At 38.0% G+C, this 25,211-nt stretch overlaps 1 protein-coding gene across 1 annotated transcript; it reads left to right on the top strand.

The window, feature by feature from the left end:
• Positions 1-355: 355 nt before the first annotated feature.
• Positions 356-24,895, top strand: LOC116302001 (rab3 GTPase-activating protein catalytic subunit). Its single transcript, XM_089036599.1, has 27 exons — positions 356-409; positions 521-573; positions 821-899; positions 1,725-1,799; positions 2,801-2,927; positions 3,417-3,504; positions 4,216-4,335; positions 4,916-5,052; positions 7,663-7,691; positions 8,212-8,393; positions 9,219-9,287; positions 9,886-9,959; positions 10,652-10,738; positions 11,611-11,780; positions 12,264-12,371; positions 13,139-13,229; positions 13,655-13,736; positions 13,826-13,880; positions 14,627-14,929; positions 15,483-15,620; positions 16,789-16,933; positions 17,420-17,577; positions 17,827-17,961; positions 19,140-19,337; positions 20,306-20,539; positions 22,839-22,889; positions 23,951-24,895. Exons 1-27 carry the CDS (start codon positions 389-391, stop codon positions 24,134-24,136), a joined length of 3,195 nt encoding a protein of 1,064 aa, XP_088892725.1. The 5' UTR covers positions 356-388; the 3' UTR covers positions 24,137-24,895.
• The last annotated feature ends 316 nt before the right edge of the window (positions 24,896-25,211 follow it).

Here is a 25,211-nt window from a genome sequence, read left to right on the forward strand (position 1 = left end):
ATTATGTCGTCACAATTAAAATTTTAAAAACTTTCAAAATATTTAATATAAAACTTAGAAAATATTACAAAGGATTCTTTGCTAATTATATTTAGGAAAGCTAACAATATCTTCGTGTTTACGTTTCACTCCTGCCCGCAGTCGACTGGCTTTCTTACCGAGAGGGTCTAACACTAGTTAACGAAAAGTACTGAACAAAAAGGAACTTCAAAAGTGTTATTTAAAATATTCTTTGACAATGTTATTGAGGAAAGCTAGCAATTTTTTGGAATTTGGACGTCGGGATTCGCGCGAGTCGCGCGCTTCTCGAAGGTTTTCAATCGTTACTGCGATGATGTCATTGGCTCGAACAAGAAGCCACGGCGCATGCCCAGTATGTGCATCCAAGATGGAGGAAGTGGAGGAGGAGGTAACTTTACACAAAAAGTTTTGAAATTTGTGGGAATATTTTGTAAAAAAATAGCATTTTGTATTTTATTTGTAAAATACATATGTATTGCTACCTTACTGTTTAATTTAGGAAAATGAAGTGTTCGAAATTACAGATTTTACCACTTCGTCTGACTGGGAAAGGTAAACGTCCATATTTCTACAATAACAATAATCTTTGAGCTAAAATCTTTGAGCTAAAAATAATAATAATTACAGATACAAAGCACAAATCTACCTGTATGTTCGTAAAGATCCTAACTTTGAAATAAAAATGAAAATGAAGATGCTTTATTCTTTCAAAGATTAGTACAAAAATTAGCTTTATTTTCCAACGTTAGTAGTTTGATCAAAATCTTTTTTCAAACCAAATGTTGTTCAATACTTGAAGGTTTATTGCAAGGCTTGAAGAAGTCCTCCATGAATGGAAACTTGATGATGGCACGAGATTCACTACAAGATCTTCTAAGGTATTTGGACTGTCAAAAAAAGTAATACATACTCATTGCTATTTTTACTATTTGTATATCTAAAGTAGCTTTTCAAAATAAGCTTGTATCAATCACTTTTAAGTCATGAAAACTACTCTCCTATAAAAATATGCCTTATATTTTAAGATTGTAAAATTAAGTTAGATGAGATACAGGACTAAAAATATTGACTGCTCAATATGGCCAGACACGATGAACAGCCACATCGGACTGATCAACACATTGACCAGTCAACGTGCCCGGGGGGGGGGGGGGGGGGGGGGGACTCTCATATATGGACTTAACGGGGATGATCCGCTGAACTGGGTATGGGTTTTCGAGCTTCTTATTATAAACAGGGTATGCAATTTCACTCAAGTTCCAAGTTCTTCCTGAGTTTCCTGTCATATTCAGGGATCCTACTTTCGTATTCACCGAAACTGGTTTTTATGGTCGTAAAAAAACGATACGCGAAATGACATGATAATGGAACAGGAACTCAGTGCAATAAATTATATTTTTTATCATAAACAGGGTCCACAAATTTGAGGTTTTTTTTATCATAAACAGAGTACCCCTTTCAGAATCCCAGCAGAACACCCCAACCCAAATTCTGGCGGAGTACCCCCCTCCCCGGGGTGCCCAGACAGGAAGACTGGTCTAAAAGTGCCAGAGTGGTAATATGAGCAACATTTGCTCAGTATTAATTAACTTGCAATGCAATAATGTTGCATGTAACAAGTTGCGAGGTTTTGTTGACTGCATTACCAAAACTTTGGATACTAATATTTAGATAGATATATATATATATGTTCTACTCTCCAGGGTTCAGGATCATCATTCACTGCTTCAACAGAAAAAGTTAAAATCAACCCCATCCCTATCAAGAAAAGTGAACATGTAAGACATCACTGAAAAATTTTAAGATATGGTTGTCTTTCATTCGCCTCATTGCATTTCATAATTTTTTTTTCAGCCACCCATCCATCTCATTCATTTATTCATTACTTCCATCCATCCATTGTTTTCATTCATTTAATTATTATTTCTTTATCATTCATTTTTTCAGCAGTTCATTCCTAAACTTATAACTTTTTTTATTTGTTTATCCATGCACCAATTCATTCATTTGTTTCATAATTTATCCATCCATCCACCCACACACCCACCCACCCACCCATCCATCTGCATAACATACATTTCTAGCATATTAGCCATCTTCTAGTTCAGGGACACTTGGTTTAACATTGGTCTGTTGTACGTACAGTAGGTCATGGTTTCAAGCCCAGTGGCAGGACCAACACTCAGGGTTTTAAAATATCTGAGTAGAAGGTGCTGCCTTTACTAAAAAAAATATCTGCAAATGGATAGACCTTCACTGTGGCTCTGATGATCAATAAAGTGGTGATTCTCTCTTTATTAGAGATGTTGAAAAATGCTAGATGTGTATTTTTCACTATGAGACACATTGATGGTCACAAGTTTATATGATTATGCTAAGTTGCAACTGTCACACTTCACCTTCAATCTCCCTAAATAAAGTCAAAAATAGACAGCTTTACCTTCGTTATTTGTTGTGCACATTTCAGACCATGTGACGCCACTCTTGGAAGTTGATTCTTGCATATGTAAATATTTCTAATGCATTTACCTCTCCTGGGTGGACGGCTTAATGCCTAACAGGCCTTGCAAACCAATTGATAAGGCAGCCGGTAAATCGAATTAAAATTTAGAATTTGAATTTTTGGAGGGAGGAAAACTGGAGGAAAAGCTCTTGAAGCACAGGAGAGAACCAACAAACAACTCTACTCACATATGACACATGTATGCATCACAGGTCGACTAAAATACATGCCAGCATATTTTTATTCACCAGACATAAATATTGAAATGTTTTCTAGGAGAAAGAAGGCACATGGGCATTTATGCAGGAAGAAGTCAGCTTTGCTACATTTACTTTCAATATTGCATATCATTATCTCAAAAGTAAAAGAAAAGAAAAGCACTCAACTAAAAATATTAAAGAAGGTATGTATTTATTTAAAAAATCAAGGAATTAATTTTTACTGAAAAATCTTTTTATGCACTGCTAAAAAAATAAAACGACTACAGTTCCCTACATTTCCTTCCTTTACTCATCCCTTTCTCTGACCTCATCCCTTCCATCCATCCATCTATATCCATCCATCCATTCATTCATTCAGCCACCAATCCATACAGTACATCCATTCATTCATTTATATCTATAGCCACCCATCCATCCATTTATCTATCCATCTATCTATCCATCCATCTATCCATCCATTCATTTATATAACCACCCATCCATCCATTCGTTCGACAATCAATCCATCCATCCATTCATCCATTCATGTTTTCCTTTCTCCCTCTCTTCCTCTTTTCCCTTCCCTCCTTTCTCACTCCTTCAATCCCCCCTTTACTTTTCTATTTATTTATTCATATACATTCATTTCTTTCATCCTTTTTTCATTTGTTCAATTTGTTTATTTTTTTAAGGATCTGAGGAGGGTATCCCGTCAGCAGTAATGGATATGTTTGACATGGATTTTGACTTTCCACCTAGAGTACACTGTCTCAGTCGATGGTGAGCTAAATTATTCCCATTTTTGACATTTTTACGAACCAGATGAGCCGTGAATTTTGTTTCAGCCAATCACAGCATGTTTAGATGTTTTGCCGCCAGCCCTCATTTCCTCATTACTGTAACCCAACTTTTGCCTATTTTTCTGAATTCTTTTGACTAAAATATAAGATATACATGCCTACAAGAAGCAGAAATATGGAAATGAAGACTAAAAACAATTTCACTTTAAGTGCCACATTTGCTCTGTTCTTTTAAGCTCCATAAATGCTTTAGGGCCAGTCATTTTGTCCGCTCATGCTTTGCACCCCGGGTTCACTGCTCAGCTGGAGATTTATAACAAATCTCTCACAACTAGTGTGTGCATGGGTTTCCTGTGTTATAGCTGAAGTCTCATTAACATCATAATCAATAGTGGTTCAATTGCGCAACGCAACCGTGACGTCATGAAAAACGAAGACAAAGGCGAAATTCGGACAAACAAACTTAGAAGTTTACTTTCAGCAGATAATTTTCACAGCCGATCGCAGTTGCTCTTAGTTTACATGGGTTATTATTGTAACTTTAAGTAAAAATAATAAAACCGGTTCGTATAATCCTCGTGGTGGTTAAACAGAATGCAATGTTTGTCCGAATCTTTAAGCTATTTTTAGAATCAGTGCGCTGCGCTATTAACACTATTTAGTATTCTTTTCACTGGTTGTCTTTTTTCAGGTTTGGTTTAAAGGAATTCATAGTTCTTACGCCAGCGCAGAATATAGAAGCCATTGATAATGAATCACGGTGCCATTTACTTCTAAGTTCAATAGCCATAGCATTTTCAAATGCTAAATGGTAGGTTTATGTATCTGGTATACCAGTAAAAAGCCCTCAATCTATATTTTTGATGTCACCATCTTAGTACTTTGGTTACAATGCATGTGAGCCACAAGAGAATGAGATGACCTTAAACCATACATGTACTGTAGGATTCAATTGACTATAACTAATTTTGTTTCCACCAGCTGATGGCTGAAGTGTTACTTCTGTAAATTTGCTTTGCTCGCCTATAGTATAATTATGTGACAACCTTCTTTTATCATCAGAGTTGTTTTATAGTGCGAGCCAGAATAGTCAGACAGTACTCATTGATAAATTAGTTTGCACGTACCTTTTAATAATAAAAATCTTTAGTTGCCACTCCCACCTAGACAAAAGTCAGGTACTTTTAGGGGATTTTTTCAACATTTCTGACCACCATTACCACCCTGCATATGGCCTAATATGGGCCTTGTTATTAATGCAGGCCTCAGCTTATATGTGGCTCATACAGGCAATAAAGCTAGAGTTATGTCTGCAGCCATTTTTTTTCTTCTACTTATATCTACTGACAGTAATTAGTACTGAAGAGAGGAATACCACTTTTGTCTTGCAGTACAGTTCCAATGTTTATCCAGGCCAGTCAACGATGGAGACGCCTCTACTATGGCGTGTGTCTTGGTGGAGAGTTTCGAACTTCATTTGAAATGTGTCACCTTAAGAGTACTCCCCCACAGTATGACCATTTAGCAGGTCTTTTTGAGGTCTTTAAAGATAAGCTTGTGAGTTATTTGTCCCGGGGTGAGGGGAGGGTAGGTCAAGATGTGTCATCTTAAGAGTACTCCCCCACAGTATGACCATCTAGCAGGTCTATTGGAGGTCTTTAAAGATAAGCTGGTGAGTTATTTGTACCTGGGGGAGGGGAGGGGAGGTCAAGATGTGTCACCTTAAGAGTACTCCCCCACAGTATGACCATCTAGCAGGTCTATTGGAGGTCTTTAAAGATAAGCTGGTGAGTTATTTGTACCTGGGGGAGGGGAGGGGAGGTCAAGATGTGTCACCTTAAGAGTACTCCCCCACAGTATGACCATATAGCAGGTCTATTGGAGGTCTTTAAAGATAAGCTGGTGAGTTATTTGTACCTGGGGGAGGGGAGGGGAGGTCAAGATGTGTCACCTTAAGAGTACTCCCCCACAGTATGACCATCTAGCTGGTCTATTGGAGGTCTTTACAGATAAGCTGGTGAGTTATTTGTACCTGGGGGAGGGGAGGGGAGGTCAAGATGTGTCACCTTAAGAGTACTCCCCCACAGTATGACCATTTAGCAGGTCTATTGGAGGTCTTTACAGATAAGCTGGTGAGTTATTTGTACCTGGGGGAGGGAAAGTCAAGATGTGTTACCTTAAGAGTACTCCCCCACAGTACGACCATTTAGCAGGTCTATTGGAGGTCTTTAAAGACAAGCTTGTGAGTTATTTGTACCTGGGGGAGGGGAGGTCAAGATTTGTCACCTTAAGAGTACTCCCCTACAGTACGACCATTTAGCAGATCTATTGGAAGTCTTTAAAGTGCTAGTCTTACGAAAATATTAATGACGCAAAAAAATCCCCGATTTTGTATATGCTCAAATAGGTTATGATGTTCACCAATAAACAATAATTGGTTCGAAAAAGAAACTTTTCCCGTCGGAATTCTGCTTCCGAAAATTGTTAAAAACTCATCCGCCATTTCTATGAGCAGCAATTTTGTTGTTGCATTTTAATTTATGTGTGACGTCATATGCGCAACTGGCATCCTTGTTATCCACACTGACTCTACAGCATTCTCTGTAAGAAGGCATGACTTGGTTTAAGGTTTGTTTTTAAATCAAAAATAGTCGAAATTTGGTTGCAATTACACATTGTGAAAAGCCGCAAATTTTGAAGGGTGGCGCGTATGACGTCACTTTCTTCGAATCACTAAAAGTTGCCAGGAACGCAATCGCTTAATGGCAGACTCAAACGGCCAAACTTTACCGGCTAAATGCAACATCTTCCCAGTCTCGTATCGAAAAAGAATTTGGACAGTAAGCTATATTACATATATAGTTTTATATGGTACAATTTCCAGGGATGTGTAATTTTCGTAAGACTAGCACTTTAAAGATAAGCTGGTGAGTTGTTGGTGCCTGGGGGAGGGGAGGGGAGGTCAAGATATGTCACCTTAAGAGTACTCCCCCACAGAAAGACCATATAGCAGGTCTATTTGAGGTCTTTAAAGATAAGCTGGTGAGTTATTTGTACCTGGGGGAGGGGAGGGGAGGTCAAGATATGTCACCTTAAGAGTACTCCCCCACAGTATGACCATCTAGCAGGTCTATTGGAGGTCTTTAAAGATAAGCTGGTGAGTTATTTGTACCTGGGGGAGGGGAGGTCAAGATGTGTGACCTTAAGAGTACTCCCCCACAGTATGACCATCTAGCAGGTCTATTGGAGGTCTTTAAAGATAAGCTGGTGAGTTATTTGTACCTGGGGGAGGGGAGGTCAAGATGTGTGACCTTAAGAGTACTCCCCCACAGTATGACCATCTAGCAGGTCTATTGGAGGTCTTTAAAGATAAGCTGGTGAGTTTTTTGTCCCTGGGGGAGGGGAGGGGAGGTCAAGATGTGTCACCTTAAGAGTACTCCCCCACAGTATGACCATCTAGCAGGTCTATTGGAGGTCTTTAAAGATAAGCTGGTGAGTTATTTGTACCTGGGGGAGGGAAAGTCAAGATGTGTTACCTTAAGAGTACTCCCCCACAGTATGACCATCTAGCAGGTCTATTGGAGGTCTTTAAAGATAAGCTGGTGAGTTATTTGTACCTGGGGGAGGGGAGGTCAAGATGTGTGACCTTAAGAGTACTCCCCCACAGTATGACCATCTAGCAGGTCTATTGGAGGTCTTTAAAGATAAGCTGGTGAGTTATTTGTACCTGGGGGAGGGGAGGGGAGGTCAAGATATGTCACCTTAAGAGTACTCCCCCACAGTATGACCATCTAGCAGGTCTATTGGAGGTCTTTAAAGATAAGCTGGTGAGTTATTTGTACCTGGGGGAGGGGAGGGGAGGTCAAGATATGTCACCTTAAGAGTACTCCCCCACAGTATGACCATCTAGCAGGTCTATTGGAGGTCTTTAAAGATAAGCTGGTGAGTTATTTGTACCTGGGGGAGGGGAGGGGAGGTCAAGATGTGTCACCTTAAGAGTACTCCCCCACAGTATGACCATCTAGCAGGTCTATTGGAGGTCTTTAAAGATAAGCTGGTGAGTTATTTGTACCTGGGGGAGGGGAGGTCAAGATGTGTCACCTTAAGAGTACTCCCCCACAGTATGACCATCTAGCAGGTCTATTGGAGGTCTTTAAAGATAAGCTGGTGAGTTATAGGTACCTAAGTAAGAGGAGGGGAAGAATTTACTTATAAAAAGAGCTCTTTGTATAATTAGCTTGAGTGTAATGTTTTCCCACGTGTCATTACCTAGAGTATCATTTCTTTGTTTAATGGTTTAGCATGAGAAGAAACATGAATATGGATACAACTCAAACAAAAAATTGTCGATGACAAGTGGTGTGAAATGGGGGAACATTAAGCCCAATAACATAACAAAATAACATAAAGTGGTCTATCCTGTCATAACATCCGGGTTAATGATGGGATACAGTAGGGTTTGGAAACAGATATGTTTTTTTATTGATGGTCAGAAAAGGGCTTGGGAATTTGCAGTAAATGTTTTTAAGAAGGGGGGTAGCCCTCACCTTTCATTCAGTAAGAAATTCATGACCCTCCTTTTAATAAGTCTATATTAAGGAAACAGTTCAGCTACATGTTAGGCTCAGAGTAAAGTGTGAGCCTAGTACAGCTTGTATTAGCATAAGTAATGATTTCATTTGTTTAGGCTTGCTCTGCATCACCTTGTCCACCAGTTACAGTATCAGTCCGTTTTACCTACATACTCGATGAATGGACGGACTATGCTTGGCCTCAAGAACCCCCAGACCTTAGTTCCTCCATAGAATGTGAAGTAGGAATGACAGATTTGGGCACCTTACCATTTGGTGCCACTCAAGATCCCATAAGGTACGACATAATTAATATATTGTTCATTAGAGAGGGGCTTGAAATAATGGCTTGTCAGTCACCTGCAATCATGATGACCATGCAATTTTTTTTGAGCTTGGTCATACCTCATTTCTGAATTACTGTGGTTTTCTATATTCTGCGAACTTGGTAGTTGCGAGCTGCGAGCTGAAATTTGTTTTTTCACTGACATCAATAAAAGACAATCTCTGTTGTTACCTTTCATATGACTCGCAGCAGTGAAAACCAATTTCACAAAAAAGCGGATGTTAAAATGTCTGAGTTTGCACAATATCAAAAGCCGTTGTAACTGATCCAAATGAATGGCAAGGCAAACATTTGACCAGCAGACAAATTTCTGATTCAGGCCAGACAATTCTGTAACTTTGATGACTTTGGCCATTATCTTAAATATCCTTAACAATTTTCGTATAAATGGAATTAGATTTCTCTTGTAATGAACAATGAGCTTGGGAGTTGGAATGGATAGAGAAATATATTCCTATGTAAGCGACAGGCCTGGGTCTATATGTTATTGAGTTGTATATAAGCTGTGTCAAGAGATTAATATGTACTCAGTGTGTTCCAAGCTCAGTTGTGATTACATGCTATTTATAGTTTTCACACAATTGCACATGTTCAATAGCCACTGTAGTTAAGTCTACTCTATGATTAAAGGTGTGGATCTTGGAGCCAGGACCCGTCTAGGCAATTATATTGTTGTTATATATGGTTATTGGACTCGAGAGAACTATATATAGGAATAAATACTTGAAATTCATAGCCGTGCTGTAACCGTACCACATGTCATTATCTTTTTATTAGTGAACTTCATCTGTCTACAACATGGCCATGTCTCTCAGAAGAAGTAGTTGTTGATAATGCTATTTACTCGTAAGTGTTCATTATGATTAAGTATGACTGCTGGTGTGTTTTACATATCTCTTGGTCCAACTACCATCCGGGGGGTACTCTTGCCAGTTTAGGGTATGGATGTGCCGCTGAGCCCTCTGAACCCTGACCCTGTTCCAGAGTAAAAATCACTGAAATTCATACCCTGTTCCAGAGCAAGATTGCTGAAAACCCTGTTCCAGAGAGGAGAGATTGTGATTTCATATACCCTGTTCCAGAGCGAGCGCAATTTTATATACCCTGTTCCAGAGCAGAATCGCTGAAAACCATACCCTGTTTGGCGGCACGTACCCGTATAGCGAATATAGGGGGAGTACCCTCCCCCCCCCCCCCCAGGAACTACCAGCAAAATTCAATTGCTTTTTTGATGTGTTTCATGATGGATAATGTAAAGTTATATATTAAAAAGACACTGTGACAGCTGTGCTGTCTATACATTTTCCAGTATTTACTTCCCTGACAATTGTATCTCATAATGCCTTACTGAAAACAATAGAGTTTAAGATGGCCACATGGAAATGTACAGTGGTGAAATTATTTGAAACTGCAATTGAAGTTGTTGTGCTTTTCATTTGTTTAGAGATCTTGATCCTTTACAAGCTCCTGAATGGTCTGTCAGGGTGAGAACATGTGAAAACCCACACTGTTTATTAGGTGAGTTCATCGTCAGGAAAAGTCCACAGATAAGGACTAGAATATCACATCATTATCATCGTCATCATCATCATCATACCATCATCATCATCTTCATCATCATATCATCATCATCATTACCATCACCATCATATCACATCACCATCATCATCATCATCATTATCATCAACACCATCATCATCATCACCATCATCAACACCATCATTATTACCATCATCATCAACATCATTATCATTATCTTCATCATTATCATCTTCACCATCATCATTAGCATCAGTATCACCATCATCATTATTAATTTACAAATATTAAAGTTTGTATTACTGTCAGTATGGTGTTATAGCTAAGCTAAGCTAAGATAACAGTAGCACACATGGTTTCTTCAAACCATTTAAGTTTTAATATTTAGGATTTTTTTAAACCTCTTAGAATTGTGTTATCGTATATTATATTAGTTTATTAACAACACTTCTCAATAACACGCTTGAAATCGTACAACTTTCTGTCACAACAAAACAAGGTCTTGATGTCAATCAAAGTGTTTCCATGACATTGTTGGAAAACGCAAAGCTTTCAAGGGCATGTGCTTATTGAATGTCAGGAAAAAAACCTTGGTTGACGTCCACCAAAACCCTTTTGAAAAGGGAGCACTGTAATTTATTTTTCATACTACTGTCTCTTAAACTAACTAGGTGAATATATTGGTGGCTACATGAATTTATGCTATAAACAAGAATCAACAATGCAGTTATTGAATACAGAAATGGACGACAGTGAAAGTAAGGATTATTATGTAATATATTCCATTCCATGCATCCATCCATGCATGCATCCATCCCACACATTCTGTTCATTCTATCCATCATGGCAATTTTTCCCATCTATCCATCCCACCTATCCCATTTATTCTGTTCTTCCAGTAAATCCTCTCCTATCCATCTGTTTATTCATTCATTCCTCTATCCATCATAGCATTTATCCCATCCCATCCATCCCATTCATGCTGTTCATCCAGTGTATCCTATCCTATCTATCCATCCATCCATTCATTTATCCATCTACCCATTTTTCCCATCCATCTTATCCCATTCATCCATCGGCTTCATCCCATCCATCGATCCATCAATTTATCCTATCTATCTACCCATTCACCTATGATTTCTATCTTCCATCCCATTTTATATTCTTTCATTCTTTCAACTTTCAATTATCCATCCATTCATTTTCATTCAATTCAACCAACTGGTAAACCCTTTCATTCATTAAAAGTTTTAATACTTTTGCAAATTAACTTAAATATACTGTAAAGACTGATGATGCTCTTGTGTGCTGTGTGTATTTGTATAGATTTTGTGCCTTTTTTTTGTCATTTTTTCAATCACATTGATTTTTTTGCTATGTGTTCATACGGTGTGTTATTACGCTGATTATTATAATTGCAAATAGCAGAAATCCCGACCCTAAATGTAATGACTTTTAATTAAGAATATGTAAACCGACTTCCAAGCATTTTTAGCTTTCCAGTTATTTTTGGAAGTTTACCATAAAATGATGTATCAAATTAGAACAAAAACATTGGTACAAATTAAGTTTGTTCTCTCTGTACATCTCAACCACCCGTAATAGTTCATCCTCATTCCTTTTGATTCAGCTGCAGACATAACACAAGCATTGCAAAAGCTGACAGACCCCGGTCATGGGATCCCTGTGACTTCACTATCTTCAGCTGTTTCTAAGGCAACAACAAAAATCCCTGTTCTGAGTGATGTGATGCCACAGGAGTACCCAATACCAGAGGAACTGCTCAACCAAATTCTAATGGTATTTCTTAAATAGATTTAAGATGAAAATTAAGGATAATGGGTTACAATGTTTCGGATTCATGCTGAAGCCATTGTCAGGTAAGGATAATTATGTGCATATTTAGAGATGATATGCTTTTCTAAATATGCACACCTTTACCTGATGATGGCTTCAGTATGGATCATTAAATCTATTTCTCATACTCATTAATAATTCATGAGCAAACCAGCCAATAAATGGGCTATTTTTGGGTCACATGATGTTACTTGAAACCTGGTAAAGTCCTGTGAAAGGACTGAATTCAGTCTGGAGTAACTGGAACAAGATTAATTCAGTCCTAGGACTGAAAGTAACTGGTCAAAGTTAACACCAAAGTTCTTTTTTTTTTTGAGAAGCAATCTAATGTGTGTTTTGCTTATCCTTACACTTTTCTCCTGTTGTGCCAGTGCACGCATGCATTCTTGTTTTCTATTCCTCCATTCATTTCTCCCATTTGTGCAGCATCTTTTCCCAGATGCTGAAGAAGATATTGAATCAGTGGAAGCGAAACAGCAACAAGTACACCAACAGAAGGATCAGGATCAGGAAAAATTGAAAAATGCTTTAAAGGTGAGCTACTCTTAAGGACGTTAATGGGCTTTGTTAAGACGCATTCTTTCTACGCATGAGTTTAGTGTGTGTGCGTTATTTTATTACCTAGCTTTAGAGAAAAATCTAAAAAATATGACGATGGAATCAAATTGAAATTTTAGTACTTAAATGAAATAGAATTTCAAGTAACGTTTTCAAGAGTTCAGTGGAAAATGGCACAATCAGGAGATAACTAAAATCTAAAAAAAGTCTACTAACTTTAGCTGTTGTATCACAGCGTGGGACAAACACAACAGAGCTAGGCTCCAAACTAGGTGAAAGCCCAAAGATCGAATTAGAAATTGGTAGTTGATTTTTGAGGAGGGAGGAAAACCGGAGAAGACGGGGAAAATATGGAATACTAATTTTTTACCACTTTCTATGTTTTCGTGCATGCGTTTTTACCGTAAAAAAGCCGTGAACTTCCACGCTTTCTGACGACAAAACAGAGTTGGTGACCCCCGTATTCTATTTGTTCATTTTACTTCTAGTATGATGTACTTTCATCGTGCAAAAGTTTTAAAAACATTCTGACAATGGGAACTCTTGTCCATGAACGTCCTTAGCATAGGCCTTTACTGTAACTGAATATAAGGTTGCAGGGACCTTGTATTCAGAAACCAAGTGTCCGAGCGCTATGAGAGTCAATACTGGATTTTTGGCTATAACTGCCAAAGTCTGTAATCCTAGAAATGTTCTACAACACCTGCTATGCATCTGTTTGACTGTGATATTTTGATTGACAGGACAAGTTTCGAGGGCTCAAGTCAGCACCTGAAGACAGCTTGACATATTTCTTGGCTGTCCGTACTTGTATCGTGCATAATAATTATGGTGGTAAGTCAGTGACGATAATATTGTGATTGGCTTGGCTTTATTAGTGTTACCTAAAGCACAATAATACAATTTTAAATACAATGAATACGCAAAAGACAAACTCACCAAGAACACCCTTGTGTCAAAATAGCTTTTCATAAAGTTTAAGTTTTTTGTCATTGTACCATCTGTCTTGCAATTTGTCTGCCTGTCTGTCCATCTGTCAGTCAGTCTCTGTCTGTTTGACCATCTGTCAGTCGGTCTTGCTTTCTGTATGTCTCACATTTTTCAGTCAATCTTACTGTCTGTATGGCCAACTGACAGTATACTGTATGTATTGTCAGCTTGTGCCAATAAACAATACCACTCTCTAGAGGCACTAAATACCAGTGAGAGTACAAGATGGGGCTTGCAATTGTGTCATGACTTTTTTGATATTTTCACAGGTCTACGAGCAGTAGCTCACTTATGGCATGAATTTGTGTTAGAAATGAGATATAGATGGGAAAATGATGTATTTATACCAAGGTATGAATCAATTCCATACTTCACTAGGTGAAAAACGCTTTCAATTTCTATTGAGTAATTGCCTATTTTTGTTTTCTTTATTTTGAAAGATTAAAGTTAGAACCACCTGACTTAGGATACTGTTTAATTCACCAAAAGCTACAGGTTAGTAAATGTGTCATGCAGAAGCTATTGTTTATCTCTTATAAATTTTAGTTGTTAAAGTGCGACCATAGCTTTCTAGTACAAGGCATAGAGATATAGACCCCTTGCATGTGACGTCCAAGCACCTCAATTTGGAGGACAAAACAAAAATTTCAACAAAAAAAAAAGAAAGAAAGAAAGAAAAAGAAAAAGGAATTTCAAAAGAATTTCTGTTGCCTTCAAACAATTGTTTCAAGTCGAGGTATTTGGGTCAATACAATAAAATATAGAAACTGACCCAAATGTAACAATTGTCTGAAGGCAATAGAGTGTAACTCCGATATCTGCTATTGCTGGCTTTCAATCAGCTGATAAAAGTTTTTGAATCTCATTATCTGCTTCAAATGGTGGTCAAACACTGACCACCATGTACTGTCAGCCAGAAAGAATTCTATTGAAAACTTGTGATTCGGGTGATGAACATTCCGCACGAGACAGAAAATGACGTAAAGTGAAAGCCAGCAATTGGAAACCTGTTCAGTGTTATGTCCTCCAAATTTAGCTGCATTTCGACAGACTGCAATCTGAGTCTATTGTTAGGCTGCAAGCATTCCCAAGAGTGTCAAAATCCAAAAACTATGACGACCATCTTGGTGCGGTTAGTAATGGATGCTAATGAGAAATCTTATGTTGATAAAGGCACCAATCATGGCGGCAATGACGTCACGTGCAATCGAATAATTCTATATTTTTGTCTTTTATTTCAGATGTTAAATTGTTGTATTGAAAGAAGAAGAATCTCCAAAATGAGAGCTTCCTCCAGCTCATGTGGTGAATCTCCCTCAAAATCTTTTGATAATCAAAACAATAAAGATAAGAATAGTCAACCAGAATCATCCACGAGTAGCTCAGATGATGATGAATTTTTTGAGGCCGTAGAAAGTTTGAGTGTCCTAGAGAAAAAGCTTTCAGAAGAGGAGAATAATTTCATTGTAAAAGGAAGACTGAGACAATGTGGTGATCTTCGCCTTTTAGCTTGTGACGAACCTCTGTATATACCTATTACGCAGGTGAGTGAATCTGTGAACTTAGGCTCGTGTTAAACGTTGAACTTCACATGAGCCGAACCTAATCACTTCAAAGACGACCGCCTTGTTATCCATTGCTTCAATTAGGTTCGGCTCATGTGAAGTTCGACGTTTGACCTGAGCCTTAAATTCATGATGCATCAGACATAATCCAGCGTTATGTTACAGCACTTCTCAATCACACGACCGAAATCGTACTGTTTGCCTTCGCGACGAAGTAGGTTTTGGCGGACGTCAATCAAGGCGTTTCCATGACATTTCATAGGCACTTGAAAGCTTTGTGTTTTACGACAATGTCATGGAAACATTTTGATTAACCTCCGCTAAAACTCTATTTTCTCGAGAAAGATAAACTCCTTGGAAAATAAGCCTTCTCTTAGAATAAGCCCATCCAAAGGCACATTGAGCAAAAATCAGCCAATGGCTTTATTTCGGAGGTCAACGGTATTTATGAATGTATCATTGAAATTGCTTAAAATCTTATTCTTGTCATCCAGTTTACAGAAGTATTTTAAAAGCTTATTTTATTTTGAAGGAGCCAGCACCAATGACCGAAGACATGCTTCAAGAACACGCTGAAGTTCTTTCTCAGTTAGGAACCACGCAGGAAGGGGCTCGCGTCAGGGCACAGATGCAGAGTGCTTCTTTACTCTCTGATATGGAAGCTTTCAAGGTACGGTCACTCTCTAAGGTAAACGCTTAGGAGTAGTTTTCGTATGACTGTGAAAAGCTCACGGCACTTACACGGACGTGACATGGCAAGACATACGCCAGACCATTCACATTACACGAGAATTTACACGGTGAACACGGTCAAGCCAAGGTCGGGGCACTGCCAGACCAATCACGTTGCGCGATTAAAAAATCCCCAATCAAAATTCTAGAAAACATCACGGTCGTGGCAAGGCACGCATACGGCACCGACTTTTTCGCAATAATACGAAACTGCTCTAATGACTGCTTGTTCGTAAACAGACTTGAGGCTGGAGGTGTGTTACCAGAGTGGTAAAAGACTTTTAGAGGCGAGAGCGCGCGCGTTTTGGCTCGAAGGTTCCCGCCAAAACCACAGGAAATTCATCAGGGTTTAGTTTAGTTTAGTTTAGTTTAGTTTATTCGTCACTATTTACAACCTGAGGTACAATATGTGATCTAATAAATTAAGTGAGCTAAATATAGTTACATAGAGATAAAAAGGAAAAAATAGTGAAAAAGATGTAGGTTATTATGATAAAACGTGACAGGAGGAGGATACAGGACTTGCGTCCCAATTGACAACCTTCCCCCATTGTTGTAAAACTGAAAAAATACCAGGAAGTACTTCTTAGAACAATTTTGCATTATGAAAAAATTAGTATGAAATATCAAGAGTGGAGAGGTCTAAAAGTTATGACCTTAAATATTTTATCAAAGAATACTGGACTAATTCATTATATAGTGAGAAATAAGCTTTTTGAATTTCTCCAAGGACATTGAACTTCTTAGAACTCTTTTGCGTCGTAAAAAAAATCAGAAATAGCAAGAGAGGAATGGTCTAAAAGTTATAACATTACATATTTTATCAAAAATACTTGACTAATTGATTATATAATGAGTTACTGAGGTGGCTGATAGGATGATAATTTCTGGTCATAGTGTTCAGAAATTAACTTTTTAAATTTCGCCAAGGACATTGGCGTGGTTTTCAGCTCAGTTGGTAGGCTGTTCCATAGTTCTATAGTTCTTGGTAGATATGATATGATACGTTTTCGTGTTCTCTAGTTTTCCTTCCTTCGCAAACCCCTATTTTTTAGCAGCAATTGTGGTAAGTATGAAAACGAAAGATATTTTGTTTGTTGTTGTAGGCTGCAAACCCTGGCTGTTTACTTGGGGATTTTGTCCGCTGGTATTCACCTAACGATTGGATACCAGGCAAAGAGACAACAGAAGAAGCGGAGGAATTAAAACTTCTCGAAGTTGATGTAGAACAAGAGAAACAAGAGACAGGCGGTAAAATTTTTATATTCCCATTCAGGTTGGGTCTAAAAGCAGTTTCATAATACGAACCTTGTTACACGAAATTTTCGCGATACTTTGATTTCGCAAATTTGGAAATCGTAATTTCGCGACACTTTAATTTCGCAATTCTGGAGATCGCAATTTCGCAATACTTTAATTTCGCAATTTTGGAGATCGCAATTTCGCGATACTTTAATTTCGCAATTTTGGAAATCGTAATTTCGCGACACTTTAATTTCGCAATTCTGGAGATCGCAATTTCGCGACACTTTAATTTCGCAATTCTGGAGATCGCAATTTTCGCGATACCTTAATTTCGCAATTTTGGAGATCGCAATTTTCGCAATGCTTTAATTTCGTAATTTCGCGACACTATAATTTCGCGATTTCGGAAGAGATCGCTATAATTTTAATATTCTATTCTTTATTGGGAATGGTTTTTTCGAATATATATGCTTAGGTTCTATTCTTTTGTAGGTAAGTCAGTAGAGACGCCAAACGTGACAGATGGATGGGAAGAAGAAGAGTTAGAGTTAACAGAAGAAGAACTAGAAGAAGAGGAACGAGAGGCAGCCGTGGACCTAATGAATGAAGCTAAAGCTGGACACGTTCCAGAGCTAAAAGCTGTGAACAAGGTATGTCGAGAAGCATAAGAGCCCACTATCAGGAGCTTCTGTCACCCATACTGGGTCTGTGAGCCAACATATTCCCAGATCAGGAGCCCATTACTAGAAGCATCCATCTCTCATACTGGGTCTGTGAGCCAGCATATTCAGAGATCAGGATCCCATTACTACATGCAATAGCAATGCAAATGAAAAGTGAATCTATTTGTATCCTAATTAAACAGCTCATAATTTAGTATGTTTTTATATCTTCTACAGTGGATGGAGGAAGGGCATTTGAGTCTACGCATGCGCATACCTGGTAACATTTGGGCTGAAGTTTGGCACAGCGCCAAGCCAATTCCCATCAGGAGACAGAAAAGACTTTTTGATGAGACCAAAGAAGCTGAGAAGGTAGTGAAAGTAACAAGAAATACTGATTTTATATAGACATGGTGGCAAGGAGCTAATAGACCTTTTTAAGCGAAACGGCGGTCATCTTTTACACGTTCGTATTTTGAACGAGCTTTATAAGCTCTTGGACGATACGTGTTTAAATAAATTATTGATTGATATTGATTGATTGATCTTGAATTCTATTGTTTTATTTAAAACATTATTGGAAGCACGGGTAGCGTGCGCTGCCAATGCGTCTGTTACGCCACAAAATGTAATAACTCGCACAAAATTTAATAACAAGGCAAGATGTAATAACTTTTGACGCTAAATGTAATAACTTTTAGCGCAAAATGTAATAACTTCAATAACGCATTTTAAAACCAATATTTACTGAATGGACGCGTAAACGACGCAGTAGAACAGAACAGAACAGAATAGAGAATCGTCTGGAAAAAACTGGTTAGACTACATTCAAATTGCGAGATATTACGATTTGCGTCAAAAGTTATTACATTTTGCGTTGTTATTACATTTTGTGCGAGTTATTACATCGCCTTTCACCAATGCGGCCCGGGTTCGAGTCTGCCAAGCTCTGTGTAGTATATGAGTAGAGCTGCTTGTTGATTGGTTCTCTCCTGTGCTTTGAGGATTTTTTTCCGGGTTCTCCGGTTTTTCTCCCTCCGCAAAAATCAGTCTAAATTCTAATTGGATCTACTCCTTTGGCACTATAAGGTGAATTGGTTATATTATTATGAGATGCCAAGGGGGTAACTATTGGAACGTTTATAAACTGCAGAGCAGTCAGGGTTTCTTTTTTTATAGCTTTATACTTTTCAATGAGAAGCACATATAAAAATCAATTGAATTTGCTGGTAGTTGGAACAATATGTGAAACAACAAGGCTTCAAGTTATTTGAAAACTCAACCCCGCCACTATATGCTTTCAGGTTGGGAAGGGGTTATACATTTTTTTTTGTACCTACATTCACAAAATCCCACCAGCCCTTCCCCCTCTCCCCATGCCCGTAAAAATGAACGGCCCCTTGGCTTTTAATATCTTCAAAACGGAGCCAATGGAAAGATGTAGTAAAGTAGGACACGTATTTTCGAATTTTTACTGCGATTTGATTTATGTTTTTTATTTTTATTTCTATTTTATTTATTTATTTATTTTTTATCATTATTGTCTTTAGGTTTTACATAGCCTTGCTGCCCTTAAACCTTCCGAGGTAGCCTTCCACTTATTCCCAGTTCTGTTGCATGCCGTTTTGCTCAAGATCGAAGGATCAGGAGGCAACGACATCCCTGCTGTGAGCACGTTACTAGACCAAGTGACAAGTAAGGCTAGCAAGCTGCACTGGCTTTTTCCAGATGATCTTCCACAATGCGAGGTAGGAAATCCAAAGGAAATAGGGCTCTTTCTCATTCAATGCCTACGTGTGTTTTTTTTAAGACCACGGACTCATTTATACCTCGTTTATAAGTCGGCTATTGGGAATAAGTCAAATCCAACTAGTGTTCTATCATCAATGCTGCATTCTGATTGAATGAACTACTAGGCTATAAGTTACACAGTCATACTAATAGCGAAAAGTACTGGCTTTGAAAACCAAAACATTGAATTTAGCTTTACTTCAAAACTTGTTTGCATCTATATTTGACCGACTAGTTGGATTTGACTATAAAACAATTAGTCTACTTGCGCTCGTGGTACAAATTGCTAAGGACATTTTGATGTGGTTTCCTTTTATCTTTTTAGCATTTTCTTTTCTTTAGTATTTGGTATATTTGTAGTTTTGTTGTTGTTGCTGTTGTTGTTGTTGTTGTTGTTTTGTTTTGTTTTGACTGAGAATATTCTGAAACTTCTTTTAGAAGTTTACACACCTAGGCGTACTCTAAGATCAGCATCAGATAAGAAATTAGTAGTTCCAATTTATAACTTAGAATCGTATGGCAAACGCTCATTTTCTATCTCTGCGCCTATATTATGGAATGACCTGCCACAGAATATAAGACTATGCCAATCTTTAGAATGCTTTAAGTCTAAATTGAAAACGCATCTGTTTAAATCGGTATATAGCGATTTTATTTAAGCCACGTCAAAAACTAGAGCACTTTTTGATTATTTATATATTTTTAGGAATTATTTAGGGATATTATTGCAATTTTATTAATATTTTATTAAGTAATTTTAAGGTACTTTAGCTCTTGATTTAATTTTTCTTTTTTAGGTCTAGTATTTTTTAGGATAATTTAGTTTTGAATTTATTGTAAAGCGCCACTGGACATTTATGGAAGAGGCGCTATATAAGAAATATTTATTATTATTATTATTTAAGTATTTTACTTTGGTTTCCAGGAACTCGTAAAAGAAATCCAGCTAGCAGAACTAGTTATTTCCCGTGCAAAATCTCTTCGCTACAAATTCCGAGATGCTGTTGAGTCACAGAAGAAAAAGGTCCAGATGGTGGGAGGTGAAAAAAACCTGGACGAATTTCTAGCATCGTTGATGGAAAAACCGGAAGTGACTGTGATCGGAGCGGGTCGTGGCCCTGCTGGTCGAGTCATTCACAAACTGTTTGCCAAACAAGAAGTAAGATGAAACCACATTTTTGCTTTGTTTTTATTTTTGTTTGCACAGGTAATTCATACACAGCTATTTCAAAAAAGGTTGGTTAAGGACTAGTGTCCTACGCAGCCGCTAATAGGGACCTTAAGCTGCAGGACGGTAACGTGGGCGACAACGTCGGCGAAATTGAGGCGCTTCAACCTTCTATTGTATTATTATTTCGTGTTTACCTAGTATTTTACTGTTTTAGAGTGAAATGACATCTTTTGGGAACGCTTTACTTATAACGAAAAGCAGCAAAGATAAGCTTTTGGCGTAGCCGTTCTCTTTAGTACGTAAAAATAGGACATTTCACGTCTTACTTTCAGCATAAGACGGCAATGATGCACAGTATTTCGTACATTCCAACGAGTATCTATTGAATAGCGCAATTAGTGCTATTGTATGGTTGCCGTCGTCGTCGTCGTTGCCGTCCTGCAGCTTAAGATCCCTATTAGTGTCGTCACGCAACGCTCACTCCCCAAAGTATTGCGTGACGACACTAACAGCGGCTGCGTGCAGACTAGTGAAGATCTTGTTGTATGTTGCATATCAAGTACGAAATGCAATATGGGTAATATGAATCCAATCAGCGGAAGGTCACAAGAATATAGAATTTTACCAACCTTTGTCAGCGCGTTTTTCCGGTACATTTTCTTCTGTTTTGCACTATTTAAAGGGCCACTTGGACGAAAATCGCTCCAAAATTAAAACTCTTTCATTCGAGCTGGAACTTTGCTGAAATAATCTTGAACACATTAAGAACCTCTCACTGAAATATCTTTCTAATATTCGAAAGGGAAGGGCCAAAATTTTACGATTTATTTTCGTCCGCCATTAATTTCTTTGAATCACAGAATTCGACTCAAGAAGACTGGCACGAGTACTTATGACGTCATTTACTCAACCCAAACCAAAACATTGGTGGGTAATGTATGTGCCATGTTCGTAAAACTCGGTTTATTTGGTTTATTCAGAAAATATATAATGTTTCATTCGGTTTCCTAACTACTATATGACCAAATAATGTCTAGGCGCTGAAATTTTTCAGTTTCAATAATACTGACGATCATAATTCGAAAATTTCAATACATCTCGGCACGCCAAGAATCACAACAAAGTAGGACGCATGGACGAGATTCTAGCGGTTCCATCGCGCGAAGTGACTGAGATATTCGGGATTTATTCGAATCATTTTAAGGATAACAATTTTTCAAGGCATATTTACATACGAGGGCAAAGAGCAACCCCACAATTTGTGTCCGCGAGACATCCGAAACAAAGAAAGAAAAATCTACGAGCTGAGTGACAGACGCCGCTGTCGCGCGAGTAATAAATAAGAAACCTTTGACATGTTCTATTACAAAGATGATATTAGATAATCGTATGTTTGTACCTATTCAATGCATAATAAACATTTTGAAGCAAATAATAACCGTTCTGTAGTAAATCAGCTAGGAGAATTACGAGCTCACATTCTAAATTATTCGGCACGTAGATCTAAGTATATTGTCACAAATCTTTATATCACAACGCAGAATTCAAAAGGCAATCGGTTGTTTTCATAACATCAATCACTATTAGATTACATTGAAACTTCAAATTTAAGATCTTTATATCATGGACAGTACGTAGCAAATACAAATAATGAAATGAACGTAAGGAATTTTTATGAAAACCTCTTCCCAAGCATTGCTTCTTCTTCTAGTTCGGCTTCATCTTCATACATTATAACTTATGGTTCTAACTCTTCAGGATTGACAAAGCGAGCGTCCAAAGGAGTTTCCATCATATTTGAAGAGGTATCAAAGGTTTAAAAAAAGTCTGTTTAAAGATTCTTTTCACGATAACGCGTTTAAAACATCAAATAAACTTCAGGTAATCTAACAAGAAATGTATAGTCAAAACGACGCTAACATGACGGTGTTGAGTAAATGACGTCACAGCGTAAAACTGCTGTACATAATGACTCGTTGGCCGTGACACAAAGAAATTAATGGCGGACGAAAATAAATCGTAAAATTTTGGCCCTTCCCTTTCGAATATTAGAAAGATATTTCAGTGAGAGGTTCTTAATGTGTTCAAGATTATTTCAGCAAAGTTCCAGCTCGAATGAAAGAGTTTTAATTTTGGAACGATTTTCGTCCAAAGTGGCCCTTTAAATATGCATATAATGCATTTCAAGCTTGGTAAACAAAACCAAACATGCATCAAGCAACAAAACCTTCATCAACCTTTTTTGAAATTGTAGTATTCTTATGTTGAAATCTTGGTTGTCTCGTAGAATGCAAGATCAGAGCAGCCCGTTTTGGAAAAAGAGCCAAGCAAACAACAAGTGAGTGGAAAATAATATACACCGTAGAACAGGGGGAAGGGGTTTAACGGTAAATGTAACGACAAATCATGTTGTTTAGCGAAATAATTACAGGATCTTTTTAAAAGAAAATATAACGGTCAAATCACTTACTTACTCCCCATTATGCCTGCTGGCATCTAGGCAGCAACAAGGATAACCGTTTCACGAAATAACCCTTTACCACCCTGGCAGAATGAATGCACGTTCAGCCACGTTAACCACGCGGCCATGTTGGTGTGATATTAGGCATATTAGAAAAAGCTGGGTGGAATTGGCATTTCCGTGCATTGTCAGTGGGCCTATTTTATGGGAAATGTTTTCAAGATGGCGTCTTTTGTGTCCTCGAAAAGAGTCCCACGATGCATCATGCAAACTCGACCTCAGGATGGCTAATAGTACTAAATGAAAGCTTTATTTATGAAAACCGCCAAGTTTGGTGCTCTTGTTTCTCTTAGACATGGTTGCCAACCATCGATGGATTTATCTTTGGAATGCTTTGCAATACAATAAAACACGCGAATAGTCTACATCAAACCGTATCTAAACCTGTGCAACAGATAATTTAAAGTTTTAGTTCGATTTATGATTCTTTCCCCGTGAGGGTAGTATAGGTACATGCACCACAACAACATAGCCAATGACAGTGGGCCCTGTAGCGTTAGCATAGTATTGAACCATGGTCAAAAGTTTACTTGCAAAAGGTTATAGGTAAATAAGTCACTTGCAGGACATAGTCACATGACTGTTACTGGATGGCAAAAAATTTCAAACTTTTATTCAAATACGTTTTTTCTAAATTGCTAATATCATATCCAAAACCTTTTCCAAAATGCTTTTTTTCCCTTATTAGATACTTTTGATTTCAAGTTACGAAGCAATTTAAAGTTTGTTTGCCATCCAGCATTGCCTTTCCCAAGGGACGGACCTTTGGCTGAACTGATTCGTTATCAAAGTAATATATCAGCACGTGACTGTTTGCTGCAAAAGGCCTTTTTTAAGGCCATCTTTTTCCAGTATTTGATTGCTTGTCTTTTTTACAGACACCCCCTTCATCGCCAGCACAACAAGATTTCCCACGTCCTGCAGGTCGCGAGTACATACTACGAACAACAGTTCAGCGGCCATCCCGTTCTTCAAGACCATCCCCTCAGCGAATATACTGCGTGCTGGCAGGAGACGAGTTTAGGCTTGCTGGTGCATTCACTGAGGATGTTATATTCCAGTAAACAGTTAACAGCATGTCTTAATCATAATGACTTGTTATCGTAATAGACCTTGCGTGTTGTTTTTCCATACCAGACCATGAAGTCATTCCCTAGAGTACCATTTCTTTGTTTAACGTTTATTCATGAGAAGGCACGTGAATAATACAACTCAAGGATCTTAATCTCAAGATAATGACACGTGGTTTAAAATGGGGAAATGTTACGCCCAAGGCAAAGAGGTCTGTTTTTGTCCAAGGCCATGAAATATATTAATTTATAATACAAAAATTGAGCCTGCGTAGCTGGTGTTGAGGTCACTCCCTTCTTGTTTTCAAAGCTCTTAACTATTTTTAACCGTTTGAGGTCGAAGCCAAAGTTGACAGATTAAAAAAAAAACACTTAAAAACGTAAAACCTGTAAACGTGTGCCGTGCCGTGCCGTGCCGTGCCGTGCGGTGCCGTGCCGTGCCGTGACGGTTAGCGTTTGACGCATTTATCTCGTTCGCTCTATAGACTGGTTCGTGAATTCCGTACAATCTGGTCTATCTCTGACTCGACGCATATTGGACAGTAATGGATACCACTGACCAGCTGCTACGCAGGCTACGTAGATTGAAAGCTACTAACTTCATTACCTTAGCAGTCCAGAAAAAAAATAGATACAAAAATTATGAATTTGACTAGAATTATTAGGGTAACTTGAAGCCTTTTATCCTGACTCGATCATTATTTCTGAGGGACGAGTTCATCGGAGAACAAATAAACATCTTCCCACTTTCAACGAGTTTTTCCTTTTTACCCAATAAGCCAGTTCCTAGTTTAAGAATCGTTTTCAGTGCGCATGCGATTTTATTCCGAATTTCTCACCAGAGTAAAATCGCATGCGCACTGGCAACGAACTGGCTTATTGATTTAATCCGTGATTATGCGGTATTTTGAGGGTCGTTTTACGAGTCCATTTCAACATAGTTAATTATTAACTATGATTTAAACAATTGTCTTGACGTCAGACGTCTTCATCAAAAATAAAATGAAAATTTCTTCAAAAAGATCATTGAACTTTGAGTTTTAGATTAAAATAAGAGAGCAATCTTGGT

Source organism: Actinia tenebrosa, unplaced genomic scaffold (assembly GCF_029948245.1).
Source record: "Actinia tenebrosa isolate PJP-AT-01 unplaced genomic scaffold, QUT_ActTen_1.0 PGA_scaffold4__44_contigs__length_22323623, whole genome shotgun sequence".
NCBI classification, from domain to species: domain Eukaryota; kingdom Metazoa; phylum Cnidaria; class Anthozoa; order Actiniaria; family Actiniidae; genus Actinia; species Actinia tenebrosa.